The sequence below is a fragment of the Pelobates fuscus genome, chromosome 4 (assembly GCF_036172605.1).
Source record: "Pelobates fuscus isolate aPelFus1 chromosome 4, aPelFus1.pri, whole genome shotgun sequence".
In the NCBI taxonomy this organism is placed as follows: Eukaryota; Metazoa; Chordata; class Amphibia; order Anura; family Pelobatidae; genus Pelobates; species Pelobates fuscus.
The window spans coordinates 333,116,855-333,135,074 of NC_086320.1; the positions used below are offsets into that span (position 1 = coordinate 333,116,855).

At 40.3% G+C, this 18,220-nt stretch overlaps 1 protein-coding gene across 1 annotated transcript in view; it reads left to right on the plus strand.

The window, feature by feature from the left end:
• THSD7A (thrombospondin type 1 domain containing 7A) overlaps positions 1-18,220 on the plus strand; it is a 279,525-nt gene that overhangs the window by 164,036 nt on the left and 97,269 nt on the right. Inside the window, exons 3-5 of the mRNA XM_063452416.1 lie at positions 5,995-6,240; positions 10,319-10,500; positions 17,360-17,428. Of these exons, the coding sequence (XP_063308486.1) occupies positions 5,995-6,240; positions 10,319-10,500; positions 17,360-17,428 (497 nt within the window). The remainder of the gene's footprint in view (positions 1-5,994; positions 6,241-10,318; positions 10,501-17,359; positions 17,429-18,220) is intronic.

Consider the following 18,220-nt stretch of genomic DNA (forward strand, 5'->3'; position numbering starts at 1 on the left):
GTTAAACTCACCGCAAACAACCGCAAACAGTCCATTTGCACAACCGCAAACTCCCCATTTGCACAAGGTTGGATACCAAGCTAGCCATGTCCCGTTCCTTGTCCTCACTGATGTCATTGAAGGTCTCTTCCTCCACCCAGCCACGTACAACACCAAGGGTCCCCGAAAGGTGACAACAAGCCCCCTGGGACGCCTGCTGTGTTTGGTCTTCCACCTCCTCAAAGCCACCTTCCTCCTCTGACTCCTCTTCTTCAGACTCCTCTCTCTGCGTTGCCTCTCTCTGCGTTATTATAAGGTGGGTTAAGTAGTACTATTCCTATCAGTTTAACTCCTTAAGGACCAAACTTCTGAAATAAAAGGGAATCATGACGTGTCACACATGTCATGTGTCCTTAAGGGGTTAGTCCCTATTACATCCCCTATCAGGGGACGTGTAAATGGCATTGATTTTAGGAACCGGGAGATGGAAAAAGATGCTTGGTTGGTCCTCCTACTTCAAATTTTGGGCACTGCGCATGTAATCTAATGTGCCACCCGATAGGAGTGGTGTGTTAAGTAGTACTATTCTTATCAGTTTAATCCCTGTTACGTCCCCTATTAGGGGACGTGTATATGGCATCGATTTTAGGAACCGGGAGATGGAAAAAGATGCTTGGTTGGGCCTCCTACTTCAAATTTGGGGCACTGCGCATGTAATCTAATGTGCCACCAGATAGGAGTGGTGTGTTAAGTAGTACTATTCTTATCAGTTTAATCCCTGTTACGTCCCCTATCAGGGCAACGTGTATATGGCATCGATTTTAGGAACCGGGAGATGGAAAAAGATGCTTGGTTGGTCCTCCTACTTCAAATTTGGGGCACTGCGCATGCAATCTAATGTGCCACCAGATAGGAGTGGTGTGTTAAGTAGTACTATTCTTATCAGTTTAATCCCTGTTACGTCCCCCTCATCAGGCCTTTTTTAGTCGAATGTATCGCCCACTGTCAGTTCCTTTCGGGATCCATCCGTCATTCATCTTAATAAAGGTGAGGTAATCTAGATTTTTTGACCTAGGCGACTTCTCTTCTCAGTGACAATACCTCCTGCTGCACTGAAGGTCCTTTCTGACAGGACACTTGAAGCGGGGCAGGCCAGAAGTTCTATCGCAAATTGGGATAGCTCAGGCCACAGGTCAAGCCTGCACACCCAGTAGTCAAGGGGTTCATCGCTCCTCAGAGTGTTGATATCTGCAGTTAAGGCGAGGTAGTCTGCTACCTGTCGGTCAAGTCGTTCTCTGAGGGTGGACCCCGAAGTGCTGTGGCGATGTGTAGGACCTAAAAAGCTCTGCATGTCCTCCATCAACAACACATCTGTAAAGCGTCCTGTCATTGCCGGCGTGGTCGTGGGAGGAGGAGGATTACTTTCACCTCCTCCCCTGTTAGATTCCCGTTGTGCTGTGACATCACCCTTATACACTGTGTAAAGCATACTTTTTAATTTATTTTGGAACTGCTGCATCCTTTCCGACTTGCGGTAATACGGTAACATTTCAGGCACTTTCTGCTTATACCAGGGGTCTAGTAGCGTGGACACCCAGTACAGGTCATTCTCCTTCAGCCTTTTTATACGAGGGTCCCTCAACAGGCACGACAGCATGAAAGACCCCATTTGCACAAGGTTGGATGCCGAGCTACTCATGTCCCGTTCCTCATCCTCAGTGATCTCACTGAAGGTATGTTCTTCCCCCCAGCCACGTACAACACCACGGGTGCCAGATAGGTGACAACGAGCACCCTGGGATGCCTGTTGTGGTTGGTCTTCCTCCTCCTCCTCAAAGCCACATTCCTCCTCTTACTCCTCTTCCTCACAATCCTCTTCCAGCATTGCCACAGGTCCAGCAAGCGATGCTGATAAGGCTGTTTCTGGTGGTGATCACAACTCTTCCTCTTCATGCTCATCTACGGCCTGATCCAGCACTCTTCGCAGGGCACGCTCCAGGAAGAAAACAAATGGTATGATGTCGCTGATGGTGCCTTCGGTGCGACTGACTAGGTTTGTCACCTCCTCAAAAGGACGCATGAGCCTACAGGCATTGCGCATGAGCGTCGAGTAATGTGGAAAAAAAATTCCCAGCTGCGCAGAGGCTGTCCTAGCACCCCGGTCATACAAATAGTAGTTAATGGCTTTTTCTTGTTGGAGCATTAGGAGTGTTGAATTCCAACGTGTCGGGCTGTCGCAAATCAAGCGCCTCACTGGCATGTTGTTTCGCCGCTGGATATCTGAAAAGTGCGCCATGGCCGTGTAGGAATGCCTGAAATGGCCACACACCTTCCTGGCCTGCTTCAGGACGTCCTGTAAGCCTGGGTACTTATGCACAAAGCGTTGTACGATCAGATTACACACATGTGCCATGCACGGCACATGTGTCAACTTGCCCAAATTCAATGCCGCCAACAAATTTCTTCCGTTGTCACAAACCACTTTGCCGATCTCCAGTTGGTGCGAAGTCAGCCACTGATCCACCTGTGCGTTCATGATGAACAGAAGTGCTGGTCCGGTGTGACTCTCTACTTTCAGACAAGTCAACCCCAAGACGGCGTGACACTGCCGCATCATTGATTTGGAATAGTACCTGGGAAGCTGGAGGGGTGCCGTTGATATGGACCAAGACGCAGCAGCAAAAGAGGACTCAGCTGAGGGGATTATGGAAGAGGATGGAGTAGGAGTCGTCGTGGCGGTGTCACCAACTCCTCTGCAGAGCCACGCATTCCATGCTTGGCAGCCGTCAGCAGGTTTACCCAATGCGCAGTGTAGGTGATATACCTGCCCTGACCATGCTTTGCAGACCAGGTATCAGTGGTCAGATTGACCCTTGCCCCAACACTGTGTGCTAGACATGCCATTACTTCCTTTTGCACAATCGAGTACAGGTTGGGGATTGCCTTTTGTGCAAAGAAATTTTGGCCGGGTACCTTCCACTGCGGTGTCCCAATAGCTAAAAATTTTTGGAACGCCTCAGACTCCACCAGTTTGTATGGTAAAAGCTGGCGGGCTAATAGTTCAGACAAGCCAGCTGTCAGATGCCGGGCAAGTGAGTGACTTTGTGACATTGGCATCTTACGCTCAAACATGTCCTTGACAGACACCTGACTGTGGGCAGATGAGCAGGAACTGCTCAAGGCGAGAGACGGAGTGGCGGATGGTTGAGAGGGGGCAAGGAGGACAGCAGTGTTTGACGTGGCTGAAGATGCTGGGCCAGGAGGAGGATGGCGGCTTTGAGTTTGTGTGCTGCTTGTACTCATGTGTTGATCCCATAGGTGTTTGTGATGTGCGATCATGTGCCTTCACAAAGCAGTTGTACCTAGGTGGGTGTTGGACTTTGGGTGTTTCTTTTGGCACAGGTTGCAAATGGCATCGCTGTTGTAAGAGGCAGACACACAAAAAAAATGCCACACTGCTGAGCTCTGCAATGACGGCATTCTGGTGATGGCAACAGCATGTGTTGATTGGCGTGCTGTCTGGCTGACCCCGGGTGCCAATGCATGCTGTCTGACTGTGCCACTAGCTCCTTGTGACGACCTCCCCCTGCTTCCAACTCGTCTCCTCTCCTCTCTGTCTCCCCATCTGAACTTTCCCCCTGTTCTTTTTCTCTTCTAGTGGGCACCCACGTGACATTCACGGACGCATCGTCATCATCAACCGCTTCACTAGTATCTGACAACTCAGCAAAGGAAGCAGCAGCAGGTACAACATCATCATCCTCACACCGTAGGTCCATGTGTGTAATGCTGCCTGACTGAGACATATCCCTGTTATCTACATCCTCTGGCAATAATGGTTGCGCATCTCTCATTTCTTCCAACTGATGTGTAAATAACTCCTCTGATAGATCAAGTGAAGCGGCTGTGGTGCTATTGTTGGTGGTGGAGGCAGGCGGGCGAGTGGTAACTTGAGAGCTGCCTGAAGCTAAGCTGGAGGAGGATGGTGCGTCAAGGTTCCGAGCGGAAGCTGTAGAAGATTGGGTGTCCTTTGTAAGCCAGTCAACTATGTCCTCAGAACTTTTCGAGTTCAGGGTACGTGGCCTCTGAACACTGGGCAATATTCTAGGGCCAAAGGGAATCACAGCACCACGACCACGACTGCCCCTGTAGGGTGGCCTGCCTCTGCCTGTCATTTTTTTTTCGATTAGTGGTACTATGCGTGCAAGCAACTGTAACAATAGATATGAGTGCCACTGTGCACTGGCAGAAGTTGGCAGAGTAGACGCTGTAGGCCTGACACACACGCTTGCAGACAACTAACTGCTATTCAATCTATTACAGTCAAATTTTTTTTTTTTTTTAAATCTACACTACTGTTACACCAGATATGAGTTGCACTGGTGTGACACTGTGCCCTGGCAGGCCCTGAAACACACACGTGTGAAGGAAACTGACTGCTATTATTTCACAGTCAAATTTCTAGTTTTTTTTAACTGTAGACTACTGTTACACCAGATATGAGTTGCACTGGTGTGACACTGTGCCCTGGCAGGCCCTGAAACGCACACGTGTGAAGGAAACTGACTGCTATCATTTCACAGTCAAATTTCTATTTTTTTTCTTTAATGTAGACTACTGTTACACCAGATATGAGTTGCACTGGTGTGACACTGTGCCCTGGCAGGCCCTGAAACGCACACGTGTGAAGGAAACTGACTGCTATTATTTTACAGTCAAAAAGGTTTTGTTTTTTTAAATGCAAGCTATTGTAACACCAGATATGAGTGGTTGCACTGGGCAAGTGGGCACAGTATACGCTGTGAGCCTGACACACACGCTGGCAGGCAGGCAACTGCAATTAGATTACACAGAAAAAAAAAGCAGACTGATGTTCTAGCCCTAAAAAGGGCTTTTTGGGGTGCTGTCCTTACAGCAGAGATCAGATAAGTCCTTCAGGACTGTAGTGGACACTAGCTGAGCTATCGATTTCCCTATTAAATCAGCAGCAGCTACACTGTCCCTCCTCTCACTAAGAATGCAGCTTCCGAATGAATCTAAAATGGATGCTGTCCAGGAGGTGGGAGGGTCTGGGAGGGAGGGTCTGCTGCTGATTGGCTGAAATGTGTCTGCTGACTGTGAGGTACAGGGTCAAAGTTTACTCAATGATGACGAATAGGGGACGGACCGAAAATCGCATATGTTCGCCCGCCATGGCGAACGCGAACAAGCTATGTTCGCCAGGAACTATTCACCAGCGAACTATTCGGGACATCTCTAGTGAAAATGAGTCTTAGGGACCCAACCTATATTTTATTTAATTTATACTTTTATTTTAATAGTAGTGATTTTGCAGCATATACTAACTTATAAAAGAAAGACGATTAGTAAATACAACAAATTGAAGTCAAATTAATGTAAAAAGAGACAACTGAACTGAAAGTTAACTTTTGAATTTCAGTTAATTAATTATATTTACTTAATTAATAAATAATAACTATGTGAAGGTCTTTACTCAACATAATATCCTGACTATGAAACGATACAATATACATTCATAATTTTTTCAAAGCACACAATTTTACACACTTTCTTTTAGAATTAGTTTGACTTAGTTTGCGATTCAAAAAGAAAATTGCACACCCACACACGAAAATGTGAAATAAAAAAAATAACATATAAAAATTGAGAAAGCAAAGTATACACTACTCTGATATGAATAAACATGTGAGTAATTGATCGATTACAAACCGGATGAATTTGCTCATATTTGTACTAAATATTTTTGTGTTCTGTGTGAAGTAAAACCACAAACTTGATGAGAACTCAAATAAACATTAATACCTAATTACAAATCATAGTATCTATGCTTATATATGAAAGCAGTGAATGGTCTTTTAATTTTAATTTAATCTTGAGTGCCACACACAAAGGGATAATGTAAACAATGGGCAAGCAAACATTAGCAGTGGTGGAAATGTGATGTAATAGTTGATATTCTGTTTTTTAACTAGATATTTTGAATATTTCTTGCAGTTTTTGCCAGCAGGAGAAATTGCCAATTACCTTCCAGGCATGTGTTGTCGATAAAGAGTGTCAAGTATCAGAATGGTCAGAATGGAGCCCTTGTACCAAGGCTTGCAACATTCCATCTTCTACTGGGCATCGTACCAGAAAAAGGACTATAAAACTATTTCCCATCGGCAGTTCAAATGAATGTCCTAATTTACAAGAAACAGAACAGTGTACTCCATCTGCAGATGGGCCGCATGCTTGCATTAAGTAAGTACTAACAATTAAATTAAATATATTAAAATAAGCCAAGGAAGATGAAAATGATTTAAAATTGCACAAACATAGTCATATATTTGTGCTTGGGTTTCAAGGGAGTATGTGAATATGTTCTGCCTAATTTTCTCTTCAGTGCTCTGAAGAAATCAGCTGAATTGTGAGTAATGGACACGTGAAAGAGGTGGTAATTTAATTTGCTCGCCAGAACTCTTCAATAATAATTAGATTTGGTAACTGACAAGATATGAGAAAAAGTCTGACATCAACCTAGTGTTCAAGAATCTACCCTTATTTAGCACTGTGATAGGTGGTATTGGGCCGTATGGAAGGACATTGTTTGAATTATTGTATGCACCTGATGCTCCAAAATGACCGTACATACTTTGGCAGCAATGTGCACTACAGAACAACCATCAGACCAAATGTGTCAAAGGAGATCGATGCCCATATCAATAGTTACCTCCACCATGCTTAACAGGTGGCAGTAGTAAAAATGATAATTTTAAAGTTAAGTCCAGCTACTTTGTCCTAGAGTTTTAAATTCTGTTTGAATTCTCACTTTAGTGAAAAGCCCTGATGGTGTAGTTTCATGATATCCTGTGACTTTTTCAAATGTCTGGAAGTAGAAATATGATGTAAAACAATTTTTTTTTCCCGTTCTTCAGGGGGCCAAATTTTCTAATCTTTATACCAAAGTCAAAGTCATGTTAATTACCTTGAGAAAAAATACTGGTTACAATTCTGAACTTTTACTTTAACCCCTTAAGGACCAAACTTCTGGAATAAAAGGGAATCATGACATTAAGGACTTAAGGGGTTAAAGGAATAGTCTAACACCAAACACCAAAATAATGTCATTGTTATTACATAGTCCCTGATGTACTCCTGTTGAATGCAGGGTTTTCTTTTTGTAAAGCCAACACCATTGAGAGACTTCAAAGTAATATAAAGTCAATAATTGGGTGTGTATGCAATGCAGGTCATAAAGCATTGGATTGGTGGGTTACTGTGATAGCTGTGCATGCATTGCATCTCCACAATGCTTCTATACGAGAAGCATTTTATTAGTCATAAGTCATTCATCTTAGCGACTTCATAGTAGGAGGATAATGCTTCAGTAATGAGTCTGTCTTGAACCCATTATACAAAATAATTTGACTGTTATTGTAACAGAAAGTAGACAAGTATATTAATAATTTATGAAATTACATCAGATTTGAAATAAACATTTTATCATATAAATGTACATGTACTTCTCTCCCTTTGACTTAGTAAAACCATAAGTAAACCAAAAGCATTCACATTCATCAGTAAACTAGAAAATGCATATACATTTTCTTTACTTTTTTTTTGCTAAAGAAGCTACTAAAAACAAAATGAAATTATGTATTTTATATTAACCTTTTTTTTTTTTTTAAATGACCTTAGCACACTCGGTTTCTTAAATGTTTCATTATTCATCATCCGGCAGCAGTAAGATATGCAAGCCATCTGTACAATATGAGGGGCCTTAATGTGCATTCTTTAAATGAGTACTGATTTTGCTCTGCAATAAAAGCAGTAAAACCCATTTCATGCCTTTTTGAAAGATGAACTGTCCTTTTTTTTTAATTAAATGAGCATTAATGTTGTTAATTTCCTTTTTTCTCTTTTGCACTGTCAATGTCATGTCCAAGATAAACATGCCTAAGGGCCCATAATTAAAAAAACATTCACTTTTATAATGTTTTTGTATGGATTTCTCAGTCAAACAAAACATGTCTATTTTTGATTTCTCATTCACATTGAAGTTAAATAATGTATGTGAGTATCCAGAAATATACAAGGTTAAACCATTGCCACAACACACAATTGAAGATGCATTTTCATTATGTCAGCTGCAAACTGTGAATCTCTGAGGACCTACCCAGTGTGATAATCACACTAATCTGTCTGCTTAGGAAGCTCTGTCTAATAACTGCAAAAAAAGAGGTGTCACAAAGACTCGTGGTAACCCAAAGGGAGTCACTGTTGTCTCTTTCCTCAGTTAATGTGCAAGATGATAGGAAGTATGATTAGCCAAGTAACAGGATTTTAATTAGCCTTGCTACTTCTTCCATCTATTCTGGGGGCTTGATGATTAGGGTTTAACAGTAAAAGCACTACTATTCCAAAAAAGTAATACATTGACTAATATCAAATGGAAACAAAAATCCAAAAAATCAATGGTCTTTAAAATTCATGCTAAATTATGGGTTGGTCTCTCTATCATCCACATTGTAGAAACAAAAAACCCATTGCCATCTACTGACCAGGGAGGAGAGTATGAATGAATAAATAACTGGGGGTGAGTGTGGTGTGGGTCTTACCTACCCCTTCTCCCATCGGCTGTGGGATGTGTACGTTTTTGTAACATAGGGGGGCATATTTACGAACTATGAAATTGGGGCAATTGATGAAAGAGATGAATAATAGAATGGAACATTGTCCTCATATATTAGCCTCTTTACTAGTTAATAGTTGACTATTAAGTGCCACTTTACAATACAGAACAAATAGGTTCTTGGACTCTTTTTTACATCTTTCACTCCTGGCAAAGCAATATATAAATAATTAAACTATTTAAAACAAATATTAAAGCGGCACTGTCATGCCGAACTTACCTTTCCTCAATCTCTTCCTCTTCTCCCCCTCTCTCGGGATCTGTTATTCGTTTCTTCCTATCTTCTTTAGTTTTCTTTAAAATCATAAGACAAAGTAGGGACTCTTTGTCTTATGGAGGATTCCTCAGCTTGACCAGCTCTGACCAGCGGAGGAGCAAAGTGTGCTTCATTTCCGCTGGTCAGAGCAATTTTCCCATGATCCCTACCGTTCCTCCCAGTTCCCTCAATGCTTCCTGGCTGCTCACTGTTTAGTGGACATGCCCCTACTCGCGATATAGCGAGTAGGGGCATTGGGGAGATTTTAATCTCCCTTGTGCTATTATGGGGGTCATATTGACCCCCATAGAGTGAGGAGGGGACCTGGGGGGCTTATGAAGTGGCAGGGAGCACTGCTCCCTGCCGCTTCTATAGTTACATATTACAAGGAGGGAGCTGCAAGCCGATAGCTCCCTCCTTGTAATAAACCGAACAAACAAACGAACACTGATACTCAGTGTTAGTTTGTTCATCTGATTTTTTCTATTCATTCATTCGTCTGTCTGATGAATGAATGAATAGGTGAAATTCCCGTTCGCATGTCCAGGTGTTTCACTGGGCATGTGCGGGAATCTTACAGTCTGTGTAGTGTGGGTAGATGACGTGTCCCACAGGGACTTCACCTACCCACACAAAGATGGCGGCGCCCTGAATATAGATCGGGGCACAAAATAAAGAATAAAAAATAGGTAATGTGGGGGGCTTAGGGGCATTTGGGGGTAACTAGGGGGTCGATTAGATGTAGTTGAGGCGGGAGGGGGGTTAAAAAAAAACGGAATTCGGCTTGACAGTGACGCTTTAACTAATTCTTATGAAATAAAGTATAGATAAATAAAAATAAAGTAATTGTTTGGACATTATGGGTTAGAAAACATCACTTAAAGGGACATTATAGTCACCAAACAACTTTAGGTATGATCTATAAACCATAACTGCTTCATTAAGCTATAGTTGTTTTGGTGCCTATTGTGCCCCTTAAAATACACTTTAGTGATATTTAGATCACACAACATTTACTTTGCACCAAAAACAAATTCTGAATACAATTCCTGTTTAAAGAACAAAATGTGGACAGCTTTCCTCCGTAAAAAAATATTAGACTAAAAAGTGCTACAAAATAGATAGGGGCTGCAATAAGTATTTTACATTCTACACAGCTTCTATAAAGCAGATCAGAAGAACTTTTGAAGGCCACTTGGTACTTAATTCTAAACAACAAACCTTCATGATAATATTTGTTCTCTTTTTACTGTGTGTTCCAGAATACCAAAACCACAAATAATATATTTATGATCTTTGGAAATATTATTGTAGGAAACTTAAAAATGAAAGAAAGCACGTTTGTGTTCAAAACCTTGTCAGTCTTTAATTGTGTGCAACGTCTGACTTAGGTATAACTGGAGAGCCACCGAATGGACAGAGTGTCGAATTGATCCATTGTTGAGTCAACAGGATAAAAGGAGGGGTAACCAGACAGCGCTATGTGGAGGAGGAATTCAAACACGGGAAATTTACTGTGTACAAGCAAATGAAAATCTTCTTTCTCATCTCAACACTGTAAAAGATAAAGAAGGTATGAGTATGCATTGATTCCTATTAACAGTGATTATTGTTTGCTCGAAGGAACACATGCTGCTACACATTTCTGAGCTACCTAATTTTAAAGTGACAGCATGTAAAAAGGCACGTGTTGTAATATCAGATGTGATATATAAACAAAATTATACTTCCCCTGTGAAAACTTTGCAAGTCAGACTCTCTTTCTGGTGTTTTCTGCAATTATGTATATTGTTTTCTGATGAAAGGGAATGTTTTGCGTTCAGACTCCAGTACTTTATATTTACCTTGGAAGTTGATCTGAAAGTTAAGGAAAGCGCCCATCGCAGATCCCTGTCTGCAGCTACGCATTGTGCAGAGCTGCAGACCATATGTCTCTCAAATTCTGATCAATCAGAGCGTTGCCGCGGGTTTCCATGGCAACTCTCTGACTGGATCTCGCAAGGTACATGGTCTGCAGCTCTGCACACTGCGGAGTTGCAGACCGGCAGCCATGGCCACAAGGCAACCAGGGAACCCACCAGATCACCAGGGAGAGAAACAAGGTATTTAATCACCCCCTCCCTCCCAGTATCCCCCCCCAAGCTTTTACCCTCTCCCTCCCAATATTCCCCCCAGCATTAACTCTCTGCCTCCCAGTATTCCCCCCAGCATTAACCCTCCCACTCCCAGTATTCTCCCCACAGCATTAAACCTCTCTCTCCCAGTATCCCTAACAAAGTATTACCCCCTCCCTCACAGTATTCCCCTCACACTATTACCCCCTCCCTCCCAGTATCCCACTCACTCCATCACCCCCATCCCTCACAGCATCCTCCCACTGTATTACCTCCTCCCTCACAATATTCCCACCTCACAGTATTAACCCCCTCCCCCTCCCTCACAATATTACCCCCTCCCTCACAGTATCACCCCCCTCCTCACAGTATAACCCCCCTCACAGTATCACCCCTCATTGCATACAGTATCACCCCCTTCTCTCACAGTATCACCCCCTTCACACATACTGTCATGATCCCCACACACGGTCACCCCCCACAATGTAGTGTCACCATACTCTCACACAGTCAGCCTCCCCACACACACGGTCAGCCTCCCCACACACGGTCATCCCCCCCACATTTTCAGACCCTTTTTACGCATCCACACTCACATTTCCTAATCTTGTTAATCTCACCCCCTCCAAACTCACTCTGCCACACTCAACGTGTCAAACTAACCCTCTAATTCTGTCACACTTTCCCCCCAACCCTGCCACACTTATGCTGTCACATTAATGCCTCTAATCCTGTCACATAAAATACAACCCTATTATTTTTTTCAATTTTGGTGTTAGTGGGGCCTTATGTTTGAGTTTCGCGTAAGGCCTCATAAAGTCTAGAGCCGCCTCTGCAGCCAATACCTGTGATACAATTTTGATGATACTATCCAAGCGAAGTCACACACTTATCACAGACAAAACATGATAACGACCTAAGAGGATGATCACCATCAAGTTAGGCTCTTATCACTGTATATCTAGACAAACCTGCTAAGATAAACAGAAATCTTAAAATCCCTGCTAATTAAGATCTGACTACACAGAATATACCCAATAACGATTCAAGGGATGTCATACAGACTTTCTATGTGTGCACAGTTTATCAGTTTATGCATGTTGCCACTTTGGGTGTTGCCAGCTTTGTATTTGTTTCCCCATAAAATTAATGCTAATACAGCTAATCTAACCTACACTATATATATATATATATATATAATACAGCTAATCCAATCTACACATTGGCTGCATATATATATATAATACAGCTAATCCAACCTACACTATATATATATATATATATATATATATAATACAGCTAATCCAATCTACACATTGGCTGCATATATATATATATATTGGCTGCATATATATATATATATATATATATATATATATATATATGCCGCCAATGTGTAGATTGGATTAGCTGTATTATTCTTAGTTTTTGGGGGAAACAAGTCTGGTATTTTGGTATTTTGTCTACTGGACCAATGTGGCTTATCCAATCTACACTATAGATACATATCTATAATGTAGATTGGATTAGCCGCATTAGTCCAGTAGACAAAATGCCAGAATATTGCTTCAGACCTGAAGAAGAGAAGGAAACTCTTGTCTTTGAAATATTATTTTAGTCCAATAAAAAAGGTATCATTGCATACTGCAATACTCGGGTATTTTGGCATTTTATATATATTTACACACACACACTAACACTGGCACCACTGACAGGTGAAGTGAATAACATTGATTATGTTATTACAACGGAACCAAGGGGTGTGATATATTAGACAGAAAGTTAACAGTCAGTTCTTCAATTTCAAGTGTTGGAACAATGAAAAATTGGCAAACGAAAATATCTCAATCTATCTATATAACAAGGACCAAATAGTGATGGTTAGATGACAGCAGGTCTTGACTGGCTATCAGGCAAACTAGGCAAATGCATGGTGGGCCACGATGGCCATGGGCTGAGGCCAACGATGGACATCCCCTGCCAGACAAAGCCCTGGCCTTGCTGTGTACCTTTAAGGGCTTGTGGGGAGATTAATAAGGGGAGGACCGGAGGTTGATTGTTCCACCCATGAACTGGCCAATTTTAAGCATTAAGGGTTACCATGGCTACTCTCAGAGAAGATTGCAAGAGTAATAAACTTTAGCGTTAGTCACTCCCATCATATCATAAGGGCTTGCAATGTCCCCCTTCTCTGTGAAAATAGTAAGAAGAAGGGAAAGGGAACATAAAGTGTGTTTTTGTTTGTTTTTCTAATAATAATGAACAAATTGCATATTTGCTCCCATCCCAACCCCCCACACAATCTGTAGGCCCCATCCAACACAGTCACACAGTGCACCCCTCACACACACACTGCACCTAGCACATACACCATGCACACACACATTGCACCCCTCACATACACTGCAAACCTCACACACATTGCACCCATCACACAAACACTACAACTCCTATGCACACAATTGCAGCATCCCCTATACACACACTACAGCCCCTAGCCACATATTTTATACCACAAACACAACATAGGCAATGTTCTGTTTAGAAACCTTGGTCTTGGCATTCACATGGGTCTTACTTTGATACGTACCATCTACCTTGAGATTGTTTCAAACCACACACATCCCTTCATGGCAATGGTGCAGTATAATGCACTCAGCCTCACTGCAATAATTGTTCAGGAATGGTTTGAGGAACATGACAAAGAATTCACTGTGTTGCCTTGGCTTCCGAATTCCCCAGATCTCAATCCGATTGAGCATCTGTGGGAAGTGCTGGTACAACCAATCCGATCCATGGAGCGTCCACCTCGCAACTTGCATAAATTACAGGATCTGTAGCTAATGTCTTAAGGCCAGATACCAAAGGACACATTCCGAGGTCTAGTGGAGTTCCACATGACCATGTTTTGACAGCATGAAAGTTATTGTATAAGCCCCTCATATATACTATTATGCTAGCATGTAAGCTCATTGAGCAGGGCCATCAACCCCTCTGTTCCTATGCACCCAACTAGTCTGGTTACAATATCATGTTTGTTAGTCCACCAGTTGTAAAGCACTTTGGAATTTGTTGGTGCTATATAAAGATAATTATAATAATACTAGTGGGTGTTACACATTGTTTAAATTATGAAGCTAGAATTCTAGACAATAACTGTTTATGAATTCAATTTAAAAATACATCTATTAATTATTGCTACTCTACCTAAAACCATTTCAGAAATGAATAGCTAGCAGTAAGGAAGGCTTTCCTTATCCTTTAATAATGCCCCTGGAGCTTGATGCTCTTACAGGTTATGCACCCTGTGAGAAATTATCTGAAGTGACAAGGGAAACTGGCTGACGATGAATCTTTAGGATCAGAATTATCATTTGCTCTTTTACCTTGTAAAATAACTGCATAGCTACTGGTATAAGAAAAACAACTGGCTGTCTGCCCTTGGAAATGCCATCAATGCTATATGACATTTGGTTACAACTTGCTTTTTATATCCTTATAAAATAATGAAAGGAGAATATTTTTCAGGAAATGCCAACACAACATATCTCTTCCACGAGCAATGATGTTTTATTACAAGTTAATTCATCATATAAATCGAATATCCAATACATGCATGAAAACAAAGCATCATATTTGGTACAAAGAATGTAATCCTTTTTTACATATTAATTCAAACGTTACAATCCTTTTACCGGGATATGGTATATAAAAATGTAGCTCTTCTTTAATTCCCAAAGCTCTAATATCCATCTGTAAGATTCATCATTAAGTACCAACATTAAAACTCTAAGAGCCATGGCTTTTCCAAGCAGACTAACCCCAGGAGAATAATACAGTATGTCAGTATAAGAATAATATGTGTTTTATCAAATTGTTATTTGTCTCACGCAAGAGAAAGAATAACATTGATTGTATTAAGGATATTGAATGTTATCATCCTCTTTATTAATATATATGTATTTTATTTTAAAGTAGGCTCTGTATTATGTAATGTTACTAAAAATGTATTAATTGCAGAAAGCATAGTTTAATATATGTCCCTTATAATGATATAATAAATAAAATGATCAGCCATTCATAGATTTCATTCAAGGATTTAAGTTGTAGTAATTGTTTCTATAATACTCGTGTATTACACCAGTTGCTAATAAAAAATAAACTTACAAAAATGAAAAATACACAACAGTTACCCATTTCTACATCATGTAAAATGTCAAACTGGGAAAAAAAGAATCTGCTAGATAAATTAAAAGTTTCGGTTAACTCACTGTTATTTTCTTTGTCTTCGTTTTCTTATAGATATCTTATAAATATTCTTATGTAACTTTTTTTTATTGAATTGCAGATTTCTTTAAAAAAGAGCAATTGATTTGGAACCTACATGTCAAATAGTAATTAATATCTGTCTATGTTGACATTTTATATAATCTTTAAAGGGGAACTACGGGCACCATAACCACTTTATATCTTTGAAGTGGCTATGGTGCCTTGTACTATTTTAAGATGTTTTTGCATGGTTTAATATGTGCTGCTTCTAAAGCATCAAAGGGCAGAGAATGACAGGCTAGGAGTATTATCTCTCTGTGTACGTACAGTATTTAAGCTGTACTTGCAATGGGCGGCCAGTGAGAGGCAGAGAGCATCAACTGGTTACTGGCTGCCAATCACTGACTGAGCGATTATTTTGATTGTTTCCCTATTACCCAAGCACTAAAGAATAGACACCCGGGGACACCTGACACCTGGTGACACTACTTCTGTGTTAAACCATTTGAAAACAATGTAATACCGGTTAAACACTGGCTTTCTCTTAAGGACATCTGCATTTTCTTGATTACAATTTACCAACTGTGCATCCAGGATTATTTAAAGCATATTTGCTGAACATATCAAATATAAAATGTATTTTATAATAAGTGCAAACTCTTTGTGTTCATTTAAATAATGTCTAATACTATAATACTTTAATTTATATTGATCTGTCCAGCATGCAATTTATTGTAATGCAATATAACATTCAATGTTGATGATAATTGTATGCATTATGCACCTGTTGAAATATTTGTCCATCAGCATCAATACTAAGAACTACACATTACTTACTATCAGTTATGTTGTTAGTATCATAGTCTATGTTAATGCATTATAACTAAGAGATTTACATAGTAAGAAATATCTAGTACTAATATATACTTTTTAAAGGGTGTTAAACCATTGAATCTCATGAACAATAAGTTCGGTCTTCCATCCATTCAAACAACAGAAAAACATTGGTTCCTAAAGTCATGAACAGTTATAGTGTGCCCATAGCATAAATTATATTACCCTAAAACTCTTGAGGATGAACTAAATCTTATGTTTAAAGGAACAGATCTGTATTCCTAACACTAAAGTGTTCCTGTCCCTACAATTTCTTTTTAAAAAGTAAAGATTTACTCAGCTTTTTCCAGTACCCAGACTCCCTCCACACTGCTCACCTCTCCTCCTCTGACGATGTCACAGAGAAGGCCCTGGACGGTCCAATGCAATGTTCCTCATAGAGGAGATCTTTGGACCGAATGTGCATGCACTGTGAGCACTGTGAATTAATTCAAGCTTTCCCATAGGAAAATCAATGGGGTTTCTGAGTAACGTGACTGAGTTTTACTTGGTCAGTGCAGCGGTAGCACCTCTAGTGGAAACTAGAAGAGGACTCAACCCTGCAATGTAAACATTGCAGTTTTCAAAAAATGTATTTCAAAAACTGCAATGTCATACATTGCAGGGTTTAGGGGACTAGGACACTGCACCCAGACCACTTAATTAAGATATAGTGACCTGGGTGACTGTAGTGTTACTTTAAATTGATCTTAAAAGTTGTTTTTTTAATAGTACAAATCAAGCCCTGGAAATTAAAAATGAGCAGCGAAATGATATAGGTATTTTTAATTAACAGCATATATCTTAAAAAAGTTCAACTGGTTGTTTAATCCTTGGATAATTCTCTTTTTCAGTAATTGTTTTTTTTTCTACTCATTTTATAGTGTTCTAATTTAAAGTTTGGAGATTTATGTTGAGACCCAAGAGGAAACATCTAAGTAATTTGAGATTCTGATTAACAGAAAACTGGTTTATGAATAAATAAATATGGGAATGGTTATTCAGAAATAAAACTTCTATAATAAATGAGGCCAGAAAGAGTTTCTCGAACGGAATAATTTAAAGCATATCTAGATTTGATTAGCATTTTCGTACATATTTCTATAATGGGATTTTTTCCATATATCATCATTTGAAAAATGCAATATACTTACTCATGTTTCCCTTTAATTTCAGACAGTCATGCACACAGTTCATCAAAGTCTAGTGCTGCACCTTTCTTGTCAATCACATTTGAAATAACAGGTGGGTTTAATATACCTTGTAATTATTATTTTTTTTTTTTTTTTTTTTAAAGAACAATTTATTCCTGTAAATACTGCAATCTTTCTCCCAGCTGTTGACGACTTTAATGGTTTCTTTAGTAATTAATTTGTTTGTACACATCACATGCATATGTTTATTGATGTAGTCTTTGCTTATAATTTAAAATGCTTTTATCCTCTTTAACACATATTGAACTAATGAGAAGCTTATATCTGGGCTTTTCAATCAAGGATTTTTTTATGTTGTCTGTGCTAGGCCATTCTATTGTCACGGGAACAGTATCTATGTGTTGGGATTGAGAATGTCACTCTTTGACCTCTTAAGGACAAATGACACAAGGCATGATAGAATATAAGGTGCGATGGCCACCCCGTGAGAGCTGGGGTTTCCGCCACCAGAGATGTCCTTTCCCCCTAGTATGAAGAGTGCTAAAGTATTCCCAAGCATAAATTCAAGCGGTACAGAAGCAGGTATAGCTGGTATAGCGGGTCCCTACAAGCACGAGACAAGGCTCTGTGTTGAGGGTAAAGCTGAACTGGTTTTAATGGGACCACACACAGCCTTTTATGTGAATCCCCATGCAAGGGGTCTACAGTAACATGTTTCCGAGGCATTCCCTACTGGACCTGAGAGGGGACAGACACTCAATGTACAACATAATTACATTAACTCTCAGGTCCAGGACATGCATAACAGAAACCAAAATCAAAATCTATAATTCACAACAAGGTACTCCCTAAAGTCTTATATCCCTGGATTGCCTGGATCTGA